This window comes from Trichechus manatus, unplaced genomic scaffold (genome assembly GCF_000243295.1).
Source record: "Trichechus manatus latirostris isolate Lorelei unplaced genomic scaffold, TriManLat1.0 scaffold00082, whole genome shotgun sequence".
NCBI classification, from domain to species: Eukaryota; Metazoa; Chordata; class Mammalia; order Sirenia; family Trichechidae; genus Trichechus; species Trichechus manatus.
Window position 1 is genome coordinate 11717850 of NW_004444018.1, and position 18387 is coordinate 11736236.

General features: G+C 38.0%; 1 protein-coding gene across 4 annotated transcripts in view; it reads right to left on the reverse strand.

Moving 5' to 3' along the window:
- Positions 1 to 18387, reverse strand: part of CDC14B (cell division cycle 14B) — a 109727-nt gene that overhangs the window by 11901 nt on the left and 79439 nt on the right. For 2 of the 4 annotated variants that reach the window (XM_023735841.1, XM_023735840.1), the window contains exons 8-12: positions 16292 to 16379; positions 15753 to 15983; positions 13747 to 13885; positions 13382 to 13541; positions 12595 to 12692 (exon numbers count right to left, since the gene is read on the reverse strand). In XM_023735841.1, coding sequence (XP_023591609.1) covers positions 12595 to 12692; positions 13382 to 13541; positions 13747 to 13885; positions 15753 to 15983; positions 16292 to 16379 — 716 coding nt within the window. Of the gene's footprint in view, positions 1 to 1641; positions 2611 to 2811; positions 2929 to 12594; positions 12693 to 13381; positions 13542 to 13746; positions 13886 to 15752; positions 15984 to 16291; positions 16380 to 18387 lie in introns of those variants that run through there. The other 2 variants (XM_023735838.1, XM_023735839.1) reach the window with 2 other exon arrangements.

An 18387-nucleotide genomic window follows, 5' to 3' on the forward strand; every position in this document is an offset into this window, starting at 1 on the left:
CTCTCTATGGATTCTTGCAGCCTGTTAAATCTGTCGTTATGCTCTTCTCTAATCTTTTTAATTTCCTCTATTGCGTGTTCTGTGTTTTGCTTAATTTCCTTCCTAATTTCTTGAAGATTTCTGTATATTAATGTTTTGTATTCTGTCTCCGGTAATTGCAAGAAATTTTCCTCCTCTGGAAAGTTTCTAGATTCTTTATTTTGGGAGCTTGCTGAAGCCATCATGGATTGCCTCTTTATGTGATTTGATATTGACTGTTGTCTCCGAGCCATCAATAAGTTATTTATTTATTTTATGTTTGCTTAATTACTGTGTCCTAGCTTCTTGCTTCATTTTGATATGCCCAAATAGGCTGCTCGTATGAGCTAGTTTGGTTACTGGCACCTTTGAAGCTCTAATGTCCTGCCACCAGGTGGTTAGATCTGTTACTAGGTATGTGAGCTCAGGAGTCTGCCCATTCCTCCTGTATGGATTCAGCTCAGGTACCCAGCTTTATAGCCACCAAGTGTGTGGTATAGGCTCTTCACTTACAGTCCTAGACACGCATGGGTGATTGGTGTAGGCACAGGCATCTGGCTGCAGGAGGGGCACACACTCTGAGCAAGGCAGGGGGCTGACGGCTGCCCCCAAATGTCCGTGAGGAAGGCGTGTCCCTGTTCCCTAGAGCGTGTATGTGTGTGGGTTTTGCAGCCAGTCTATGAGCACCTAATGCTGTTGGCTGTAAGGACTGGAGGTCACCTCTGATTCATGGGCCCTTATCACAGGTGGCTAAGTGGCGTGGGTGGAGCCACCAGTCCTCAGGCCCCTGATGTGGGTTTGTGAAGACCCTGCTTAATGGGCAGAGCAGTGTCAAATGTCAAGAACCTTCTACTTCACAGCTGAAACAGATGAAGTTAGAGTTCTGGTATATACCCTGTTGTACTGCGTTAATGAGGTCCTACGCTGTTCAAATGGGCCCACACAAGTCTATGCAGGGGGAAAGGCACTCAAATTCCGCGGATCCCTTATGCCTGTGCGTAGGCAAAGGAACTGTGCCTACCCTGGGTTCCTGGCTTAGGGGAGCCAGCAGTTTATTTTTTCCTTTGTTAATTTGTTCACTCTCCAAGGCAAGGAGAATGGCTCTGGCTGTGTGACAGATCCTACTTCTGGCCCAGCGTACTCAGCAATCGCTGAAGCCAGTCCAGGACCCAGTGCAGAGCAGGGAGTGGGGAGGTAAATTGGAGAGAGGATTTTCCCTAAGAAGGGTGTTTTTGATCCGTGCAGTAAGCCATATGCAATTATTTATCTTTCGCTGATGAGGCTGCTTCTCACTGGTTCTGGGTGGCCGTGTAAACTTTCTGGCACTGGGTCTCTCCTGGCGTGAAAAACGCGCCTCCTGAGCACCGCTGCTTGCCTGCCTCACCGCTCACCCATAAGCTGCTCAGGCCTGAAGGGCTCAGGCTCTTGCCAGGTCACGTCTGGCAACTCCTCGCTGCTTCCGAACCGTCTCTCCCTCCCCCTGCCACTCAGTCCGGTTCCTCAACTCTCTCTTTGATGTTCAGGGCCCCCAGATTGCCATATATAATCAAATCACTTGTTTCTTTGGGTCTTTGTTGTAAGAGGGTCTACTGGAAACGTCTGACTACTCCGCCATCTTGGCCCCACCTCTGTTTGATACATTTCTAATGAAAAATTTTAAATCCTACAATCATGAGTCAGTGCCCAATTCTCCAATACTTATGGTACTGGGGCACTATCACATTCTCAAGTGACTATAAATATGTAGTATAATTGTGTAAAAGAATTAGCAAAAAAAAAGAGGAGAAATGACAGAACTAAACAACCAATTCATCAAAAAACACAAAAGACTCAGCAATATCAAGTTTGTCAGTGAGTCTTCTCAGGACTCCAACTGTGTGGCCTACTCGTGGGACTGCACTAGAAACACATTCAACACTGAAAATAACATACTGTGGGCCCAAAGCCTCCAAGATATGTGGGCAGGGAAGTTAAAAGGAAAGAAGACAACATTTTAAAGTTCTGGTTCTAATTATCCTCAAGCCTCTTGTAGTCACTACTATAGGAGATACCTTTTACCAAGACACAGGACTCCAAAAGTTGCCAAAAGCAGGTAAAGATCACACAAAATATAAAAAGGTTACCCATCTTTCACTCTTGAGATAACAGTAAGTGGATGATCTACTCTTACCTCAGAAGGGATCTGTGTTTAGAATACCTTAGAAATGAAATGACTGCCTTCAGTTCATGATAAATATCTAAAGACAATAGTGACTAACTGCGTCGTACACCATGGTCTGTTTTCTTGTCAAAGAAAACTTCTTGAAGGAAGTGAAGGACGCTGGGCTAAAAGAATTAGCACTCTTGTGTGTGGACTGTGGCCAATAGGACAAACAGTCATTAAGTAAAGAAGAATCCCAAAATTCACTGGGGTTATCATATTTCCACTGTCATACTTATTTGCAGCAAATTCTCCAACAATTCTGCTGTATCTGCTATAAAGATAGCAAGATTTCCTCCAAATCCTGACAGAGAGCTTTGGAAATTGTTAATTTAAGAACTTGTAGTACAACATTCTCAACTTTCCCATGCTTCCAGATTTGAGAATTACCTCTGAAAAAAATAAAACAAAACACCTACATTACAGATTCAGATTTTTTAGCTGATGAACAAGTAAAACACATTTGATTAATTTCCCATCACAGGAACTCTATTTCCTCCTATCTTCATTCTATCTCCAGAAGTAGGGTTCAAAAGATGAAGCGGGAAAACCAATGCTTGGAACTTTTCAGAAGAGTAGAATTCTTTTCTCACCTTTTAAAACTGCTTTTTCTTGAAGCAGATCTGGTGGTTCTTTTAGTAATGCCTGCACTGCCAGAAATGTTAGGTTCAGATGTTTTACAGCTCTGAACACTGGACTGAAGAATTACTCTGGAAATAGTTGGAAAAAAATAAGATTATGTTCACTGAAACAGTTTTCATATACCTGAGAGAGGAAGGCATTTTTGCACTTTAGTGCAAATTATTTTTATTGAGAATTGACAGGACTTTCCTTAAACAACATTTGCCAAAAAAAAAAACCAAAAAAACAAAAAAACAAAAAAACAAAAAACTGAAACATTTTTACATCAAAGCTGTTTAGAATGCATCTCATTTCCCTATGAAGGTTACACAAAGATAACCACAGTACTTTGCTTTTGGAAAACAAATGACCTGGCATTTTAAGGAATTCCCATGCCATAGAAATCAATCAGTAAAACAAATCTTTGTGCCCAGCAGTAAAAGTAAATTCTCAGATTTTGAGTCATGAAAACAAGAAATCATTAAAATACCCAAAATTATAAAAAACATGAATATAAAGTTACTAAATAGCTACACAAGATAATGTTCACTCTTTAGAGATGAAAGTATGGGCGATAAACACTAAGTCAATAACTGTATGACATTCAGAAATATGTTCAAATAAAATTTGAACTTTTCCTGGATGTTACATCAATTACTTACTAAATCTTCAAGTAAACCATTAAAATAAAAGTGAAACCGTTTAAATTCTGTGAAAGCTGCCTTAATTAAACTAAAAAAATCTTAAGGAACTGATGTCTGCAGGAGCTCAGGAAGCAAACTCATAAATCAGAAAGGACACTCAGATAAAATCCATTAGAATAGTTCGTAAGTAGGGTTTTTTTTTCCCCATTAAATCATCGTAGGAAAAACAACAGAAAGCATCAATGATTTTATATGCAATTCTTCTCTACTAGAGATAACCAGTGGAAAACTGAAATGAATACACCCACATTTATATATACTCAACTTTTATTTATGTGAAAAGAGAAAAACATTGACTTAAAAAACTTCCTCCTGTCAGATCTAAGCACAAAGCTGGGATAGCCAATTACAACTTACAAGAAACTAGTTCATAAGAGTAAAAAGCAGCCATTACAATTAACTAGCACTCCTACCTCTCTGCTTTATTTATCACCATGTTAATAATCTAAACCAGGTCCTTAAAATGCAGTACAGATTAGCATTACAATCTTAGTATTACCAAACCACAGCATTTTCAACTTTTGGTAAAATGCTAACATTTCATCACTAAAAAAAAAGAAATGGGTTTTGCTACACCAGGAACATAAGTCTGGAGCTTGTCTATGCCAGTTGTTTTAAAGTGTTTGGGGAAGAAAGAGGAAGAGGACTAAGGGGGGCAGTGTGAATGAGGGGCTGCTACCCCAGCTATTTTGCTTTATTTATGTAAAAGAAAACCAAACTAGCTGCTGTTGAGTCAACTCCGACTCTTGGTAATCCCACATGTGTCAGAGTAGAACTGTGTTCCATATGGTTTCCAATGGCTAATTTAAAAAAAAAATTTTTTGCCATGCCTTTTTTCCAAGCCACCTCTGGGTGGACTAAACTGTCAACCTTTCGGTTAGCAGCTGAGAGTGTTAACCCCTTCACATCATCCAAGGACTCCTTATCCAGGTATGATTTTGTTTTAAAAAGGTGGGGGTCAGTGGTGGGGGGTGGGGGGGCAGGAGGTGGGAGCTTTCCCTGATCTAAAATTTAATTTAAAAAAATAGTCTGAAAGGGGGAAAAAAAGCCCTGATCCTGCCAGAGCCTTAGCAGAGCTCAGCAGAAAAATCACATAATTTAATCTGTAGCTTTTCCAAACAGGAAGGAAGTAACCAGAAGGAAGATATGTTCTGAACTAAGTGGAGATGCAAAACAAGTTCTTGGATCAAATACCATGAAATACTCTATCAAATTTTTGAAACCAGCTAGCAGTCTCACTGAGGGAAACTATCGCAGAATAAATTAGCCCATGCTTGAATCAAGATTTCTCATTAAGTTTTATCATCCCAATGCCAAATGTTCCAACAAGACAGAAAAAGTCTATGCAGACACTGTTGTAGGATCAAAGACCAATGCCCTGGTTTGTAAATTCCACCCCTTAAAACAAGGATTTATTTTAAAAAAATCTTCCTGATTATATAAAGTGAGGGGGAAATATTTAGTGGTCTCTTAAGAATTTGAATCTAGGATTTAGCAAAAAGAATAACAAAACAACAAAAACAAACTGCTATTTCTGAAGCCTCAGCCAGGTGCGCCACCGCTCTCCAGAATCCCACCCACCCGCTCAGCAAGGCTCATGGTTTTTCTCTCCATTCTCACAAATGGAGAAGTTGAGACTCCTGTTGGCTTTTTCTGAAATACTGTACCTACTTTTCAAAAAATATGAGGCTACTTGTGGCTAACGTACAGACAACTTTTTTGTTGTCAGGTGCCGTTGAGTCAATTTTCGACTCAAAGCGACCCCATGTGATGGAGTAGACCTGCACCTAGGGTCTCCTAGGCTGTAATCTTTATGGGAGCAGATCAGCAGCTCTTTCTCCCATGGAGCTGCCGGGTAAGTTTGAACTGCCAACCTTTCAGTTTGCAGCTGAGCTCTTAACCACTGTGCTACCACAATGTAAAATCATTATTAATATGTGAAAAAACAAGAGCCAATACATTGCCTGCTCAGGAAATTTGAGACCTGATTTCTCAAATTAACCATTATCAAAATGTTTAAACACTATTCAAAACAACAAGAAATTACTGTTAAACCAAAGTTGAGGCTGATAGGAAACTTCTTTTAAAAAGAATTTATTTCTCTATAAAATTAATGCAAAAAATCAATGCGAAATACTAGAGTAATAATATTGATAGCAAATAATGTGGAACTTTGAAACTAAGAAAATGATAAAAGTTTAGAGTGAATTAATTATACCAGTTAGGATTCCAGTCATTGGTTATTTATTTGTATTAACAAAACAGCAGTTACTACGTCTGTAAGCTATGCATCAATAAAGGGGGGTCAGGGGGAGGGAAGCAACTATACTTAGATATCTCATGATACCCTACAAGTAGCACATGATAAAGTGGGATAATCTGGCAAATATTTAACAATCTCGTAAAGTATTCACTATACCATAAGCATACGTGGGTACTACCTTTCACCTTCCAAACCAGCCCAACCACACAGCTTTTTCAGAGCAATATTCAGCATTATGTCATCATGAATTTTCTCCTTTCTATTGTTCCCTGACAAAATCCTCAGTCCTACTTATTTTTTGCCTATTCTGCAGTTCACTTTCTTCTCTGCAGTATCTTTTGAGCCTCAGGTCTTGGACAGTGATATCTGAAACCTGAAGCAAACAGCAAAGCAAAAAACTAAAAGGCCAAGTCTCTTGCCTATAAAGGCTACAAAATGCTCTGAACATGAACATCTAATTTCTAAGAAAAGATACCAACAGTGCAACTACATACTATTTACACTGGTTGTCTACCACTGATACAAAAAGGGCTTTCAAAACGATGGACCAAGGGCCTTGCAACTTCCAGAGGCCCCTTTCCCACTACCTAAGTGAGTCAGACAGAGCAATTTGAAGTATTATGATCTAACTGTCCAGGCATGCCAGATAACAGGTGCTTTTCAATAGTAACAGCCTATCAGGCAACACTATGTCATTTGCCAATAGAGGTGAGTGAGAATAGTGCATGAGAGTGATCGTCTTGCAAAATAAAGTCCTTTTGAAAGAGAGCAATGGAGGAGAGGATGGAAGAAAACTACAAGGATTATACTTGTTTATTCCACTGTTACTGTAGACAGCTTTTTGCTTCCCCAAACTCCAAATTAATTAGGTAGTTAAGTTGGATACTCTGCTTTAGGTCTTGAAATGCAATGGCAAACATCATTCATAACAACAAACAAGGTTACAGCTTACATAGGATATTAAAGAGAAAAGAGCCACCTGATAGAGATCATTTTTAAACTTACCCTGGGAAAAAGAATACAACCACAAAGTGCCTAAGTGTTACCAGCATCAACTCCACCCATACAGAACTCTGTACCATCCACCTTTACCTCTTGGAATAAACCCACTGCCGTCGAGTGGAGTCCAACTCATAGGGCCTCTATAGGACAGAGTAGAACTGCCCCACAGGGTTTCAAAGGCTGTAATCTTTATGGAAGCAGACTGCCACATCTTTCTCCTGCAGAGCGGCTGATGTTCTAACCACTGACTTTTCAGTTAGCAGCCGAGCGCCTTAACCACTGCACCACCAGGGCTCCTTCCCACCTCTTGGAATAGTTGGGAGAAAAATAAGTCTATGCAGTTTGTGATCTCTCAAGTCAGAATATGTGGAAATCTAAGCTAAGAGAAGCGAAGAAAAAAACAAAAGGATCATCTATATCAGAAATACAGCATATCTGCATATGCTTGCATTAAATAAGAGATTCAAGAAAAAGACCATGTTAAGCAAGTTTTCTTTAATTTTGAAGAGTGGAGTCTGCTTGATTTTTAAATCTTTTCTAGCCATTTAAGATGCTCAATGAAACCACAGGGTTGGTTGCAATGGAATTTGACTTTGGAAGAGATCCTAGAAGGAAATTTTTATGTTCTTTTATAACTTCCAAGTCCAATTTGGGACAAATAAAGAAATTCTTGAAATATGAGCTAGAGAAGAAGTTTCAGAGAAATTACAGGCTGGCTGAGAATCAGAGGCCAGTGGTAAAACCTAGGTTTCACAGGATACACCCTCCTTTCTTCGCTCTTGGTCTTTACTAGAATGTTCTGCAGGAAAGCTGCTTGCTACTTTCTTGTGCAGAAAAGAAGTATCTCCAGTGCTAAGGTATTCATTTCAAGGATGAAGATCTCAAGAGAATACAAATTCTGCCTACATTAACCTAGTAAAGGCATTTTTGGTTATTTTTGGGAAAAGGGAAGAGAGGGAGGGGGTAAGAAGCACACTGACTATCCCAGCTGCCTGCTGTGAGAGAGAGATGTGCATGATGGTGGAACCAGAGGTTAAATAGAGGATGAAATGTTCATGGGGCTTCGTGGTTACAAAAAAATCAAATCATTACTAAAGGCAAAAAATCAGTGGGGAAATTATTTTTTCTAGACTGTGGAGGACATACTCAAGATGTAGAAAACTAAAGGGAAGTTGTAGAACCAATTGATAGAAAGAAAACTACCCAAATTAACTAAATATTTTCAATAGAGAAATTTCAGTGTCTTCATTTACAAATTACTATTTCAAATATTTATCTGTAAGAGTAAGTGCAACTTAAAAACAATAAACTGTGTTGTTTTTAACATCCCTTCTATGGAAGGAACACTGAGCCCTCCCTCTCTCCCACCACCATTCTATCAGTTGAAAAGATTCAGAAACAGAACTTTTGAAAAAGACAAACCAACAAAGCAAGGAGAGCTGATAAGGAGAAAAACATGCATCATGAGAAACACGCTGGACACCAGAAGCGAGCAATAGTAAAGAAATGGAATGGGACACTTACACAGCAGCTATTTCTCAAAGGTCCTGAGGGCTACTGTGTTCTGAAACCATCCAGACAGAATAGCAGGATGGGAAGAATGTAGTCACAAACAATCCACCAGATGACAACACTACATAGTGCAGAGGTCACAGCTAGGGAACATCTGGAAAGGGATGAGGGGAAAGAACAGACGTTCAAACTGGGAAGCCAAAATAATAATAATAATAAAATAATAAATAAATAAGCCACATGTGAATGTTAGATACCTTAAAGGCTCAGAACAGCAAATGGGATGCAAACGGGCAGGAAACAAGGATGGAGTTTTGCTATTTTATGTTGGAAAAAAAAGTGGTCTTCAGTTTGAACTGGTCTGACCTTTAGTAAGTAAAGGTCAGATCCAAACTCTAGCTGAATAACTGCTCATGTTAATTTAACTTTATGATACTGAAATAAAAGTCATAGTTACCTAATTGATATTCTTCAAAAGGTACAAGATGTGCACACAGAGAAAACTAAACTACACCACAGAGAAAAAGCAAAAACAAAGATGAAACTCTGGATTGATAACGCCGTCACAGGAGGCACAATTATAAACGAACATACTGGTTGGCTTTTAGCTTAATGCTTCTTAATCCACTGGCCTGAGTTAGAATCCTCATATTTGGAAGGCTGGTAACTCCTTCCAGCTACTACACTTCCAAATGGCCACCCGTACATATCTGTGACAAAAACACAAAAGGCTCTATTGAGCACTTGTGTTGTGCAAAGTATTGGGCTGATCAAGTTGGAAATGACTAATTTGGCTTGCTATACCATTTTTATCATTGTCCTTGTCATTGTCATCATTGAAAGCTTGGACAGATACCCTATATGGTGGAAAGGAATTACATTAAAGGGTAGACTTGAAATCCAAACCTAACCTCACCCTATATTTCATTTATTTTCTCCTTTTATTTCATTGTCCTACCAAAAACAAATCTACTAATTTGTATTAAGATTACAGGGACTGAATATTATTTTTAAAATGGAATTAATGTCCTAGGAAACTAGGAACACTGTAGAACTCTCTACCCATCCCAGCCTTCATTTGCAGTAACTCATTTAATAGTTATCTTAAAGGTAGAATGGTCGGAATGCCCAGATGTCTGTGTTACAGATTTTTGTTTGTTCCCTCGTCAAGCTCATGGCACAAGAATTATTTTCCAATGCTGAAACACACACCCATTTCTTCGGGATATTTAATGAATTTTCGAGGCTGATTATATTTTCACCTTATTCCCAATTAGGATGCAACTCTACTCTTCATGTATCATTTAATTTAATTCTAACAAACCTAGCAAAAATGATCAACATGCAGAAAGACAGGCAGCACGGCTGAAGTAATGAAATCTACCAAATCAATTCTAGCCCAGACAAGACACTTGCCATCACGTCTCGAAGATTAGATCACCCTCCCGGTGCTATGTGATTTACTGTCTTCATGGTAGTCAGGATCACACAGGCGCTCTGAGAAAACAACTACTATACAATTTCCCCAATGCTGACTGCTTATAAAAGAGAAACCAGTAACTGGAATGATAGTTTTTGCACTATTATTTTCTCTTAAGAATTACCAGTACTTATATATTTCTCACTAATTTTTCTTCTTGCAAGTATTTTCATATGGCTGACTACCAACAGAGAAGCAAAAATAACTTGTCTATAGCGACAGATGAGTCAAAACTGGGAGGCAGGAATTGAATTTAGATTTCTCCACCCAGGCTGGTATTGAACACTCTCTCTCTCAGGGCAGGCTTTTATTTCTAAAATAACAACAAAGACTTGGTAGGGAAAGGAAATCTACAACTGACCTCTCTTCTGGGGCCAAAAGAGCTACAAATAAGAGCAAACAAGAGACGGTTACAATAGTAAAAGAGGGAATAAGCAAAATGTTGTTAAGGAGAAGGAAGCGAAATTTGCTGTGACTAATCTAAAATCCCCCCGAGTCTTTCCACATAATGAAGGGCTTAGAAAAACTTTAGCATTTTGCTTTTTTCTTTAAAAGTATGGCCTGTGAGTATTAATTGGGCCCCTACCTACATGTAAAGGTCTACGTGGATGTGTATGGAGGGGGAGGGATAGTTTTAGGGCTATTGGTTTTAGGATTACAATTAAAATTTGCAATAAAAGGGGATCCTGAGCTACCTCTTTTTTTTTTTTTTAACTTTTACCTTTTAGTTGGCTTTAACTTACATCAAGAGAGCTGCAGAGCACGAGGCCAATATTCCTTGTTCCTTTTATGGGTAAGGTGGGGTGTCAACTAGATAACTGAACAAATCATAGCACAGACCAAGGTGGGCCTGAGAAGCATCAGGACCCAAATAAAGAGCAGTCATTAAAAAGACCTGGCTTTCATTCAGCCATTACTGACTGCATTCAACTTTTACCCTAAGGATCCTCACATACCTGAGTGAATGGAATAGCATCTAAGTGTCACCTTCTGCTTCCAATAACATTTAAATTTTTGTCATTTGTTTTCTTTTACATTACTACAAACCTATCTGCTATCAAAAAGAAAAGTCTCAACTTTTCTAGAGAAAAGTATAAAGTGACCTGAACTCCTTGGAAAACATATCCACAAAAGTAGCAGACTCAGAGAAAGGCTAGAGGAAATTTCCTATAAGCCCTATCTAACAAGAACTTTTCACTAAGTAGAATTCTCACCCTGATTCCCAACTTGGCTTCTGGACAGCAGGCAACAAATTATTGAGAGATAAACTGATGATACAGATTCTTAAAAACCCTGGACACAACTGAAAACAGCCTACAAAAGCAAGCATCAATTTTCTAGGGTGTTGCAATTCAAAGTGTGGTCCCTGGACCAGCAGCATTAGTGATACTTGAAGCTTGTTAAAAATGCACATTCTTAGGACACACTCCAGGACCACTGAATCATAATCTGCATTTTAACAAGCTTCCCTGGTAACTCAAATGTACACTGGAGCATGAGAAGCACTGCTTTAGAGTACTACCTATTTCCTCCATCAATGTCTAAAATTATTTTCAGAATGATCATCTGGAAGCCCTATAATGTTTCTGATCAAAAAGAACCATTAAGACTTTAAAAACAAAAGGGAGTCTGGAGTTAAATAAATGAGATTATACAAAACGCGTCATTCTTCAAGCATCCTTGTTGACTGAAGCATCACTAAGCTGCAAAGGGAACACTTCATAAATGCATGTAATCATTACTGATGCCTTACATTCATATGGCCCTTTATATTGGGAAACTCTCATTCTCTTCTTTGGGTATTTTAAGAACTTTCCAGGGCAATCACCCATGACAGATGACATGTGCCTTATGTATAATTCTACTTTAGAACTTCAGATCATAAGCAGATTCTAGGGAAGGATTCTTAATGAAAAAGAACGTTGATTCTCCTCTGCCATGAACATTTATTATACCACTAGATCCTTACCATATTAAAACATGTTTACTGAATACAATGACTTTCCATCTCTATCACCAAAAAAAGAAAAAGAAAAGAAATTTGGTGCCTCACAATGAAAAAAGAGGTTCCTAGGAAGGAGTCTAACAGCACAGGTGGGAGCATCTACTAGAGAACAGCCCAAAAAGAAGTATAATAATCCATGTTTTCTTATTTTTCTAACAATCCTTGATGTTCCATGAGGTTGAATCCAAACTAATGTGCATACATACACAAGCAAGTGCAAGTGAACATATACACTCAGTAACTATAAAATTTCCTATTCCCATGCTAAACCTCCTTATATAATTTGAAAATAATTCCCCAAACAAAAATATACTACAAAAATAGTGTTTAGTTCAGTTCATTGTTCCTCCAAAAGAATATAACCCACTAAGACACCATGTCACAACTGACTAAATTCTATCATAACAAAATAAATGATCTGAATTATGGTAGTGAATTTAAAGAAATTTAAATTTTGATAACTATGGATAAACCTGTCATTCTGAGGTTCATGTTTACTGTCATTCTCTTGAGAGTGACATGTATAGATTATCCGTGGAGAAGAAGCATCCCCGATATTGTTTTTCTATCTATAAAGGCTTATGAGGTTGTAACAGAGAATGAAGATAAACAAAGGATGGCCAAGAGCTTCTTAGGCAAGTACCCCTGGATTTTAAATAACACTGATAATTGTTTCAAAGTGGCATAATGTGTATGCTACCATGGAGAAAAATGTATAGGAAAAAAGCTCATGAAGGACCTCATATACAAATTAAACAACATCAACCACACAAAGGAAACCAGACTCACGTGAGGGGAATAGTGTTTGCTTTTGATTGTCTTCTGCTTTTCAGGGCCCGAAGTCTGTCACCTTGTGTCACTCCGTTGATTTCGTCGTCATCACTGTACTGTGTAAGTAAAAAAATACTGAGCTAATGATTTTAGTTGCACCTATTAATGCAGTAAAGCATAGCAGCTTTTATCCAAATATACAGCCACATATACATACACTTCAAGTTTCTGCTGAACCCTAAAATGGTTTTCTCCTTTCAAAATAAAGCTACAAGTCACCTTTCCAGAAATCTAAAAGTTGACTTTCACAGACACAGAACCCAACAGCACTCTCTCATTACACAGCCTACTGACACTGAAGGGGCATAATGGGTTTTCAATTTTGAAAACATTCTTTTTAAAATTTCCCAATCCACTTGACCATCACTTAATTTAGGACTGCTAACCCTTAAACCCTGGGTGCTCCATCTGAGAGCTATTGGTTCCCTAAATGAGCTGCCAAGAAATGGAATAAAAGCTGGGGTAGGGTGTAACTAGGTCCACCTAAATAGCTTACTTCACATACCTCTTCTTTCCACCCGTGCCTAGTAAGTAAAAAACATTTTAGTTTTATAGACACACAACCCTGTTTTAACAATTTGGAGTAAATATTCCTAAAAAGGGCTATATATATAAAAAAGAATATGTGACAATAATCCCTAAAAATGTGCTTTATTTTTTTTACCTACAATTTTTTCCATGCCCTAAAAGGTTCTTAACAGCATTTAAAGCAATTACAACAGCGTGATGGGGATGGTTCGATTACCGGTTCAGGTTCTTGCTTGTCCTGATTCTTGACCCCATTTATTGAAATGTCATCAACACTCAAGAGGAGTTTTGAGATGGCTGCTCTGTGTTTTCCATTCTCTTGACCTCTTAACTTTTGACGAAAATAGTCACCTTCCAGCCAGAGGCTTGCTTCTTTCCTAGAGCATTTAAATAACATCAAAATACAGCTTTTCAGAAACAAACACGTAAATAACTTTCCGCTTCCAGACTATCTCTTGTTACTGGAGACTAAGAAAAATTTTACTTCCCATCAGAAGTAAATTCTACTTCTATTTCTCATCCCATTCAACTTCCAGACCCACCTGTTCCCTGAGGAATTACAAAAGCTCTCTGTCTACTTACATCACCAAAAACTGTTGCTGTGGTCCAATCACTGAGCCAGGTCGACAGATTCTGATCCAAGCAATGGTCTCAGCTGCTGACATCCTGTAATGCTTCATGATGTAGCAGGCGATCAGAGTGCCAGTTCGCCCAAGGCCAGCTAAGAAACAAATCAATGGGAGCTGGTTTCAGGTACTACAGAATTTTGTCAGGCAGGAAGAATTTTTTTTAAAGGCTTCACATGACTCTGCTTCCCTCAACAGTGTCTCTCAAGCTTGGTTATGCACTGGAATTACCTGGGAGTTTTAAAAAACACTGGTCCCACCTCCAGAATTCTGATTTAATTGGTATGGGGTACAGCCTGGGCACAGAGATTTTTTTAAATCCCCCAAGTGACTTAGCCAAGATTGAGAATAACTGGTCTGACAACGATTCTGAAAGAGTGCAGTGTTTTCTGCCCTGGGTTTTCTGTTAATGGTATCATCATCTTTCCAGAAATGCAGGCTTGAAATCTTACACTTACTCTTTTATCCAACAGTCTTTTCAACTCTACTTTCATAAACTCTTTTACATGGACTTTTTTTACTTTATTGCTGCTGTCCTCTTTTCTTCTCATATAAACTATTATCACTATTTCCTAATGCCTTTCACTTTTCACTCCACAATTCAATCTTCACTGTCATTAGTTTTCTTCCCAAAACAAAGATTTAATCATGTCAAATCCTTTTCATGTTTTTAACAGGTCATCAGTCTGTTGCAGGGTTTCTCAACAGTGGCACTATCAACATTTTTGGCTGGATTATTCTTTGTTGCAGGGGCTGCACATTGTAGGACGTTTAGCAGCATCCGTGGCCTCTAACTACTAGATGCAAGTAGCACCCCACCACCTGGTTGTGACCAAAATGTCTCCAGATATTGCCAAATGTCCCCTGGGAGACAAAAGCGCCCTGGCTGAGAACCACCTGTCTATTCTAAATTCCTTTACCCTTCAGAACTGCCTTCATACAGTTATCAGGGACATCCACGCCAGTGCAATCCTTCTGCAACCACTCACTTCTAATAAACCCTAATCCCTCACTGCCTCAGCCTAGAATGTTCTTCTCTATCCTCTGCTTACTGAAATCACACTCCTTCAATGTTTATCTAAAAAGCCACAGACTTCAGTAAAACCTATTCTGATTGTTCAGGTACAACTTATCACTCCTGAACCAAGGTTCCAAAGTACTCCATTCACACTTTTATTGTAAGATTTATCATCCATCTGCATAAATTCCTTGAGGAAAGAGATCAGAGATTATTATCATTACAAACCACCAACTACAGCACAAAGTACAAAGCAATCTCTGAACACAGAAAATCACAATACTTTTCTTTTTTCTCAAGAAATTACATAAAATAATTTTGAAACCACAGAAAATGTAAAATGACAGAGGCCAACTGGACACTTTAGAACTAAGTTTTTAATTTGGGATATTTCAGAATAGGACTGTGTCATGAATAAGACAGCATTTGGAAGGTCAGCTGTAAATCAGGAGGTCACTGCTTATTCTAATAAACAATAATGAAATAACCTATGTTGGATTCTTCTTAACAAGAGTTGGAAGACAAAATATATTCTGGTACATTCATACAATATAATTTTACACAGTCCTTCATTCATTCATCAAACATCATTAAGTGTCAGGCACTGTTCTGGCTGCCGTAAACAGAGCAACCTGAGAGAGGCTGCAAACTCCACAAACACAAGGACTTGGAGTCTTTTCTGCTTATTGATGCACCCTAAAACCTACCATATTGTAGGCACACACAAGATACCTGATGAATAAATGGATGCATTTCAATGTAATAAGCCTTTGTAGGGTTGCCTATGAATACTATTCAAATTACTATTCTTTTCATAAGAAATTAGGGTTTTTAAAACAGAGGCAGCTTCATATGTCCTGACATATAATTTAAATAAGTATGGTGTGTTTCCATACATATATACATACACATATACCATTTGTGAACCAATTCCAAACACGTACCTTTACAATGCACCGCAATGGCCCCCTCAGCATTTTCACAAATATCCAGAAATTCTTTGACAATAGCATCAGTAGGGGTGCTGCCATCCGCAAAAAAAAGATCATGGTGATCGAAACCAGCATCTGTAAAGCGTTTGGCATCATACATCCTTTTATTCAGGCGAATAATGGTAGTAACACTGTGATTCTTAAAATATGGAATATAAGCTTCGGGAGAATGTTGGTGGTAACCTATGTAAAGAAATGCACCAGATCTTGTAAAATGAAGAAAGAAAACAACGGATAAAAGTTTCAGCTGTAATTGGGTGGAAACGGCATCTAGACTGGGGATTGAATACCAATTTGATTTTAAGAATAAAAAACAGAATTAAAAAAAGTTAAAAACAAGACAAAATGATGTACTCAAATGACCAAGTATACTTAAATTATGAAGACTTAAAGCTTAATTTAACTCTTTGTTCTCTTTCAAATGAAAGCAGGGAATGGACACTTTCAATGGCAGAAACATACTGGTACCACATTTCCATGTTTTGTCATACCACTTTCAAGTCTGGTTCTTGTATGAGGTCCACAGAAGGCAATGAATCGGTCTGGTATTATCCAATTTAAATCTCCATTTTCTGCTTTCTGCAAAGGGAAGACCGGCACAATTCATGTTTAGATTTCATCTCCTTTTCCCCGCCCCAACCAATACTGAGTCTCTGCAGGACTTACATCCATTTACTTTAGTACAAAAGCTGTTTACAAATGACCATGAGACAATAAACTAAAATCTAGCTTGCTATGAGAATTTCTAGGGAACAGACTTCCCTTGGTCCTTCTTATAGCGGTGTTTCTTTGCTAAGGTAGTCAGCCTTTGGAAAACAGAGCTGACTGCTGCCATGCTAAGCACTTTGGTTATTTTATTTAAATAAATTCTCATTATAGTTGCTACCAACTAAAATAGATTTTTCTAGTGTGAGGGACCTGGGAACTTCTCTATCTTCCTGTATGATTAACTGGTTTCCAATATGAGTAATCTTAACTCCTTGCACAGAAGAGGAAACACTATTTAGATTCCTGGCTTCTCAATATTTACTCACTTACTTTCCAATAGAGACATCTGTCCATCACTTTGCTACCTATTTAATAAGTAAGCCAATCAAAAATGCTCACAAAGCATACCAAGAAATTCAAAATTACAAGTACACTGAGATCACAGTATGTCTATTAAAAAGCAACAATATAAATTGAAGTTTAAAACATGTTACTTCCTGTTATTAAGTCCTTTGGATTGAGATACTGGTGCAATTATAACATAAATACAGTTCAAATTTAACAATAAAAATATATCTCATAATGCAATGAATTCACAAAGACTTTTAAGCCAAAAAGTAGGAGACCCTTGATAGTGGAAAAGGAGAGAGCTAGTAGTAAAAACAAGATAAATTAGTTATGCAAGTGGAGTGTGTGTATGTGTATGTGAGAATGAGTAAGAAATAAACCAAGAGTTGCTTGAACAGGGGCCAGGCAGGTATCCAAAATCAGTTTACTTGACATAATTATCAACTGTGGGGAATTAGTTGGTCCATGTTCCATGCTAAAAGGTCCAAAAAGGAATGAGGACAAGTGTTGCCAGATGTTCTGATTTTAAAGTAAAACCAGAAACCTAGAGATTTTTAAATGAGAAACCTGTGATCAGGATGTTGGCAACCATCAGATTTCATCAAAATGCAGACATCATAGATTGTAAGATGTATCTTGAATTCAGAGAAGTAAAATGTGAAAAAAATGGGCATCATGGAATCAATGAAGTATATTAATTCAAAGCTTCTAAATACACTGAACAGATTAAACAAAACTGGTCTGTGGGCTACCAGTTTATGGTTTCTGGCCTAAACAGTTGCCTGTGTCTCAGTGAAGTTTCACTGAAGGTAAAGGACATCTGTGTGTGTATACATGCATGCACATGCACACAGACCATGCCACCCTCCCCTAATCTCTACAGTAATGAGAGGAGCGAAATAATGCCCATATTACTCCTTAATAAGACATAATAAAGGCATCATTGTGCTATACTGAAGAAACACAAACTTGTTTTTAGTAGTTTTGCTTACCTAAAAAGAGAAAGTACATTTTATTTTAAATGTTTAATTTAATAATGGCAAGCACACACACAAAAGTGTTAATAGTAGTTTAAGATGGCAGTTAAATACATACTGTACTTCAGAAATAGACTGGTATTACAGAGGACTGAAGATAGGGTTTGTTTGGTCCTAATGAACCATATAATATGACCTCACATCTTTAGTACACCACAATAACAATTGCTCATAACTATTACACCAACTCAGCAACAAAATAGTTCACTTAAACTTAGTTTAAGACAGCAGTTACTTTAGAAATTGACTGTGGAAGAACAGTTATCTGAAGATTCAAGATACTGCTATAGGAAGTGCTGTCCCTGGGATTACCCCTCCACTATTAGAGAGAACATCTGGCTCAAGATAACTACAACAGAATAGATTGCTTCTTAAAGAGAATGTAGTGAACTACAAGTATTCTTGGCTAAAAAAGACCCTTATCATAGCATCTAACTCGTTATTTAATTATTTGGAGGGGTGTAAGTATAGTACAATTAAATTAATCTATTTTT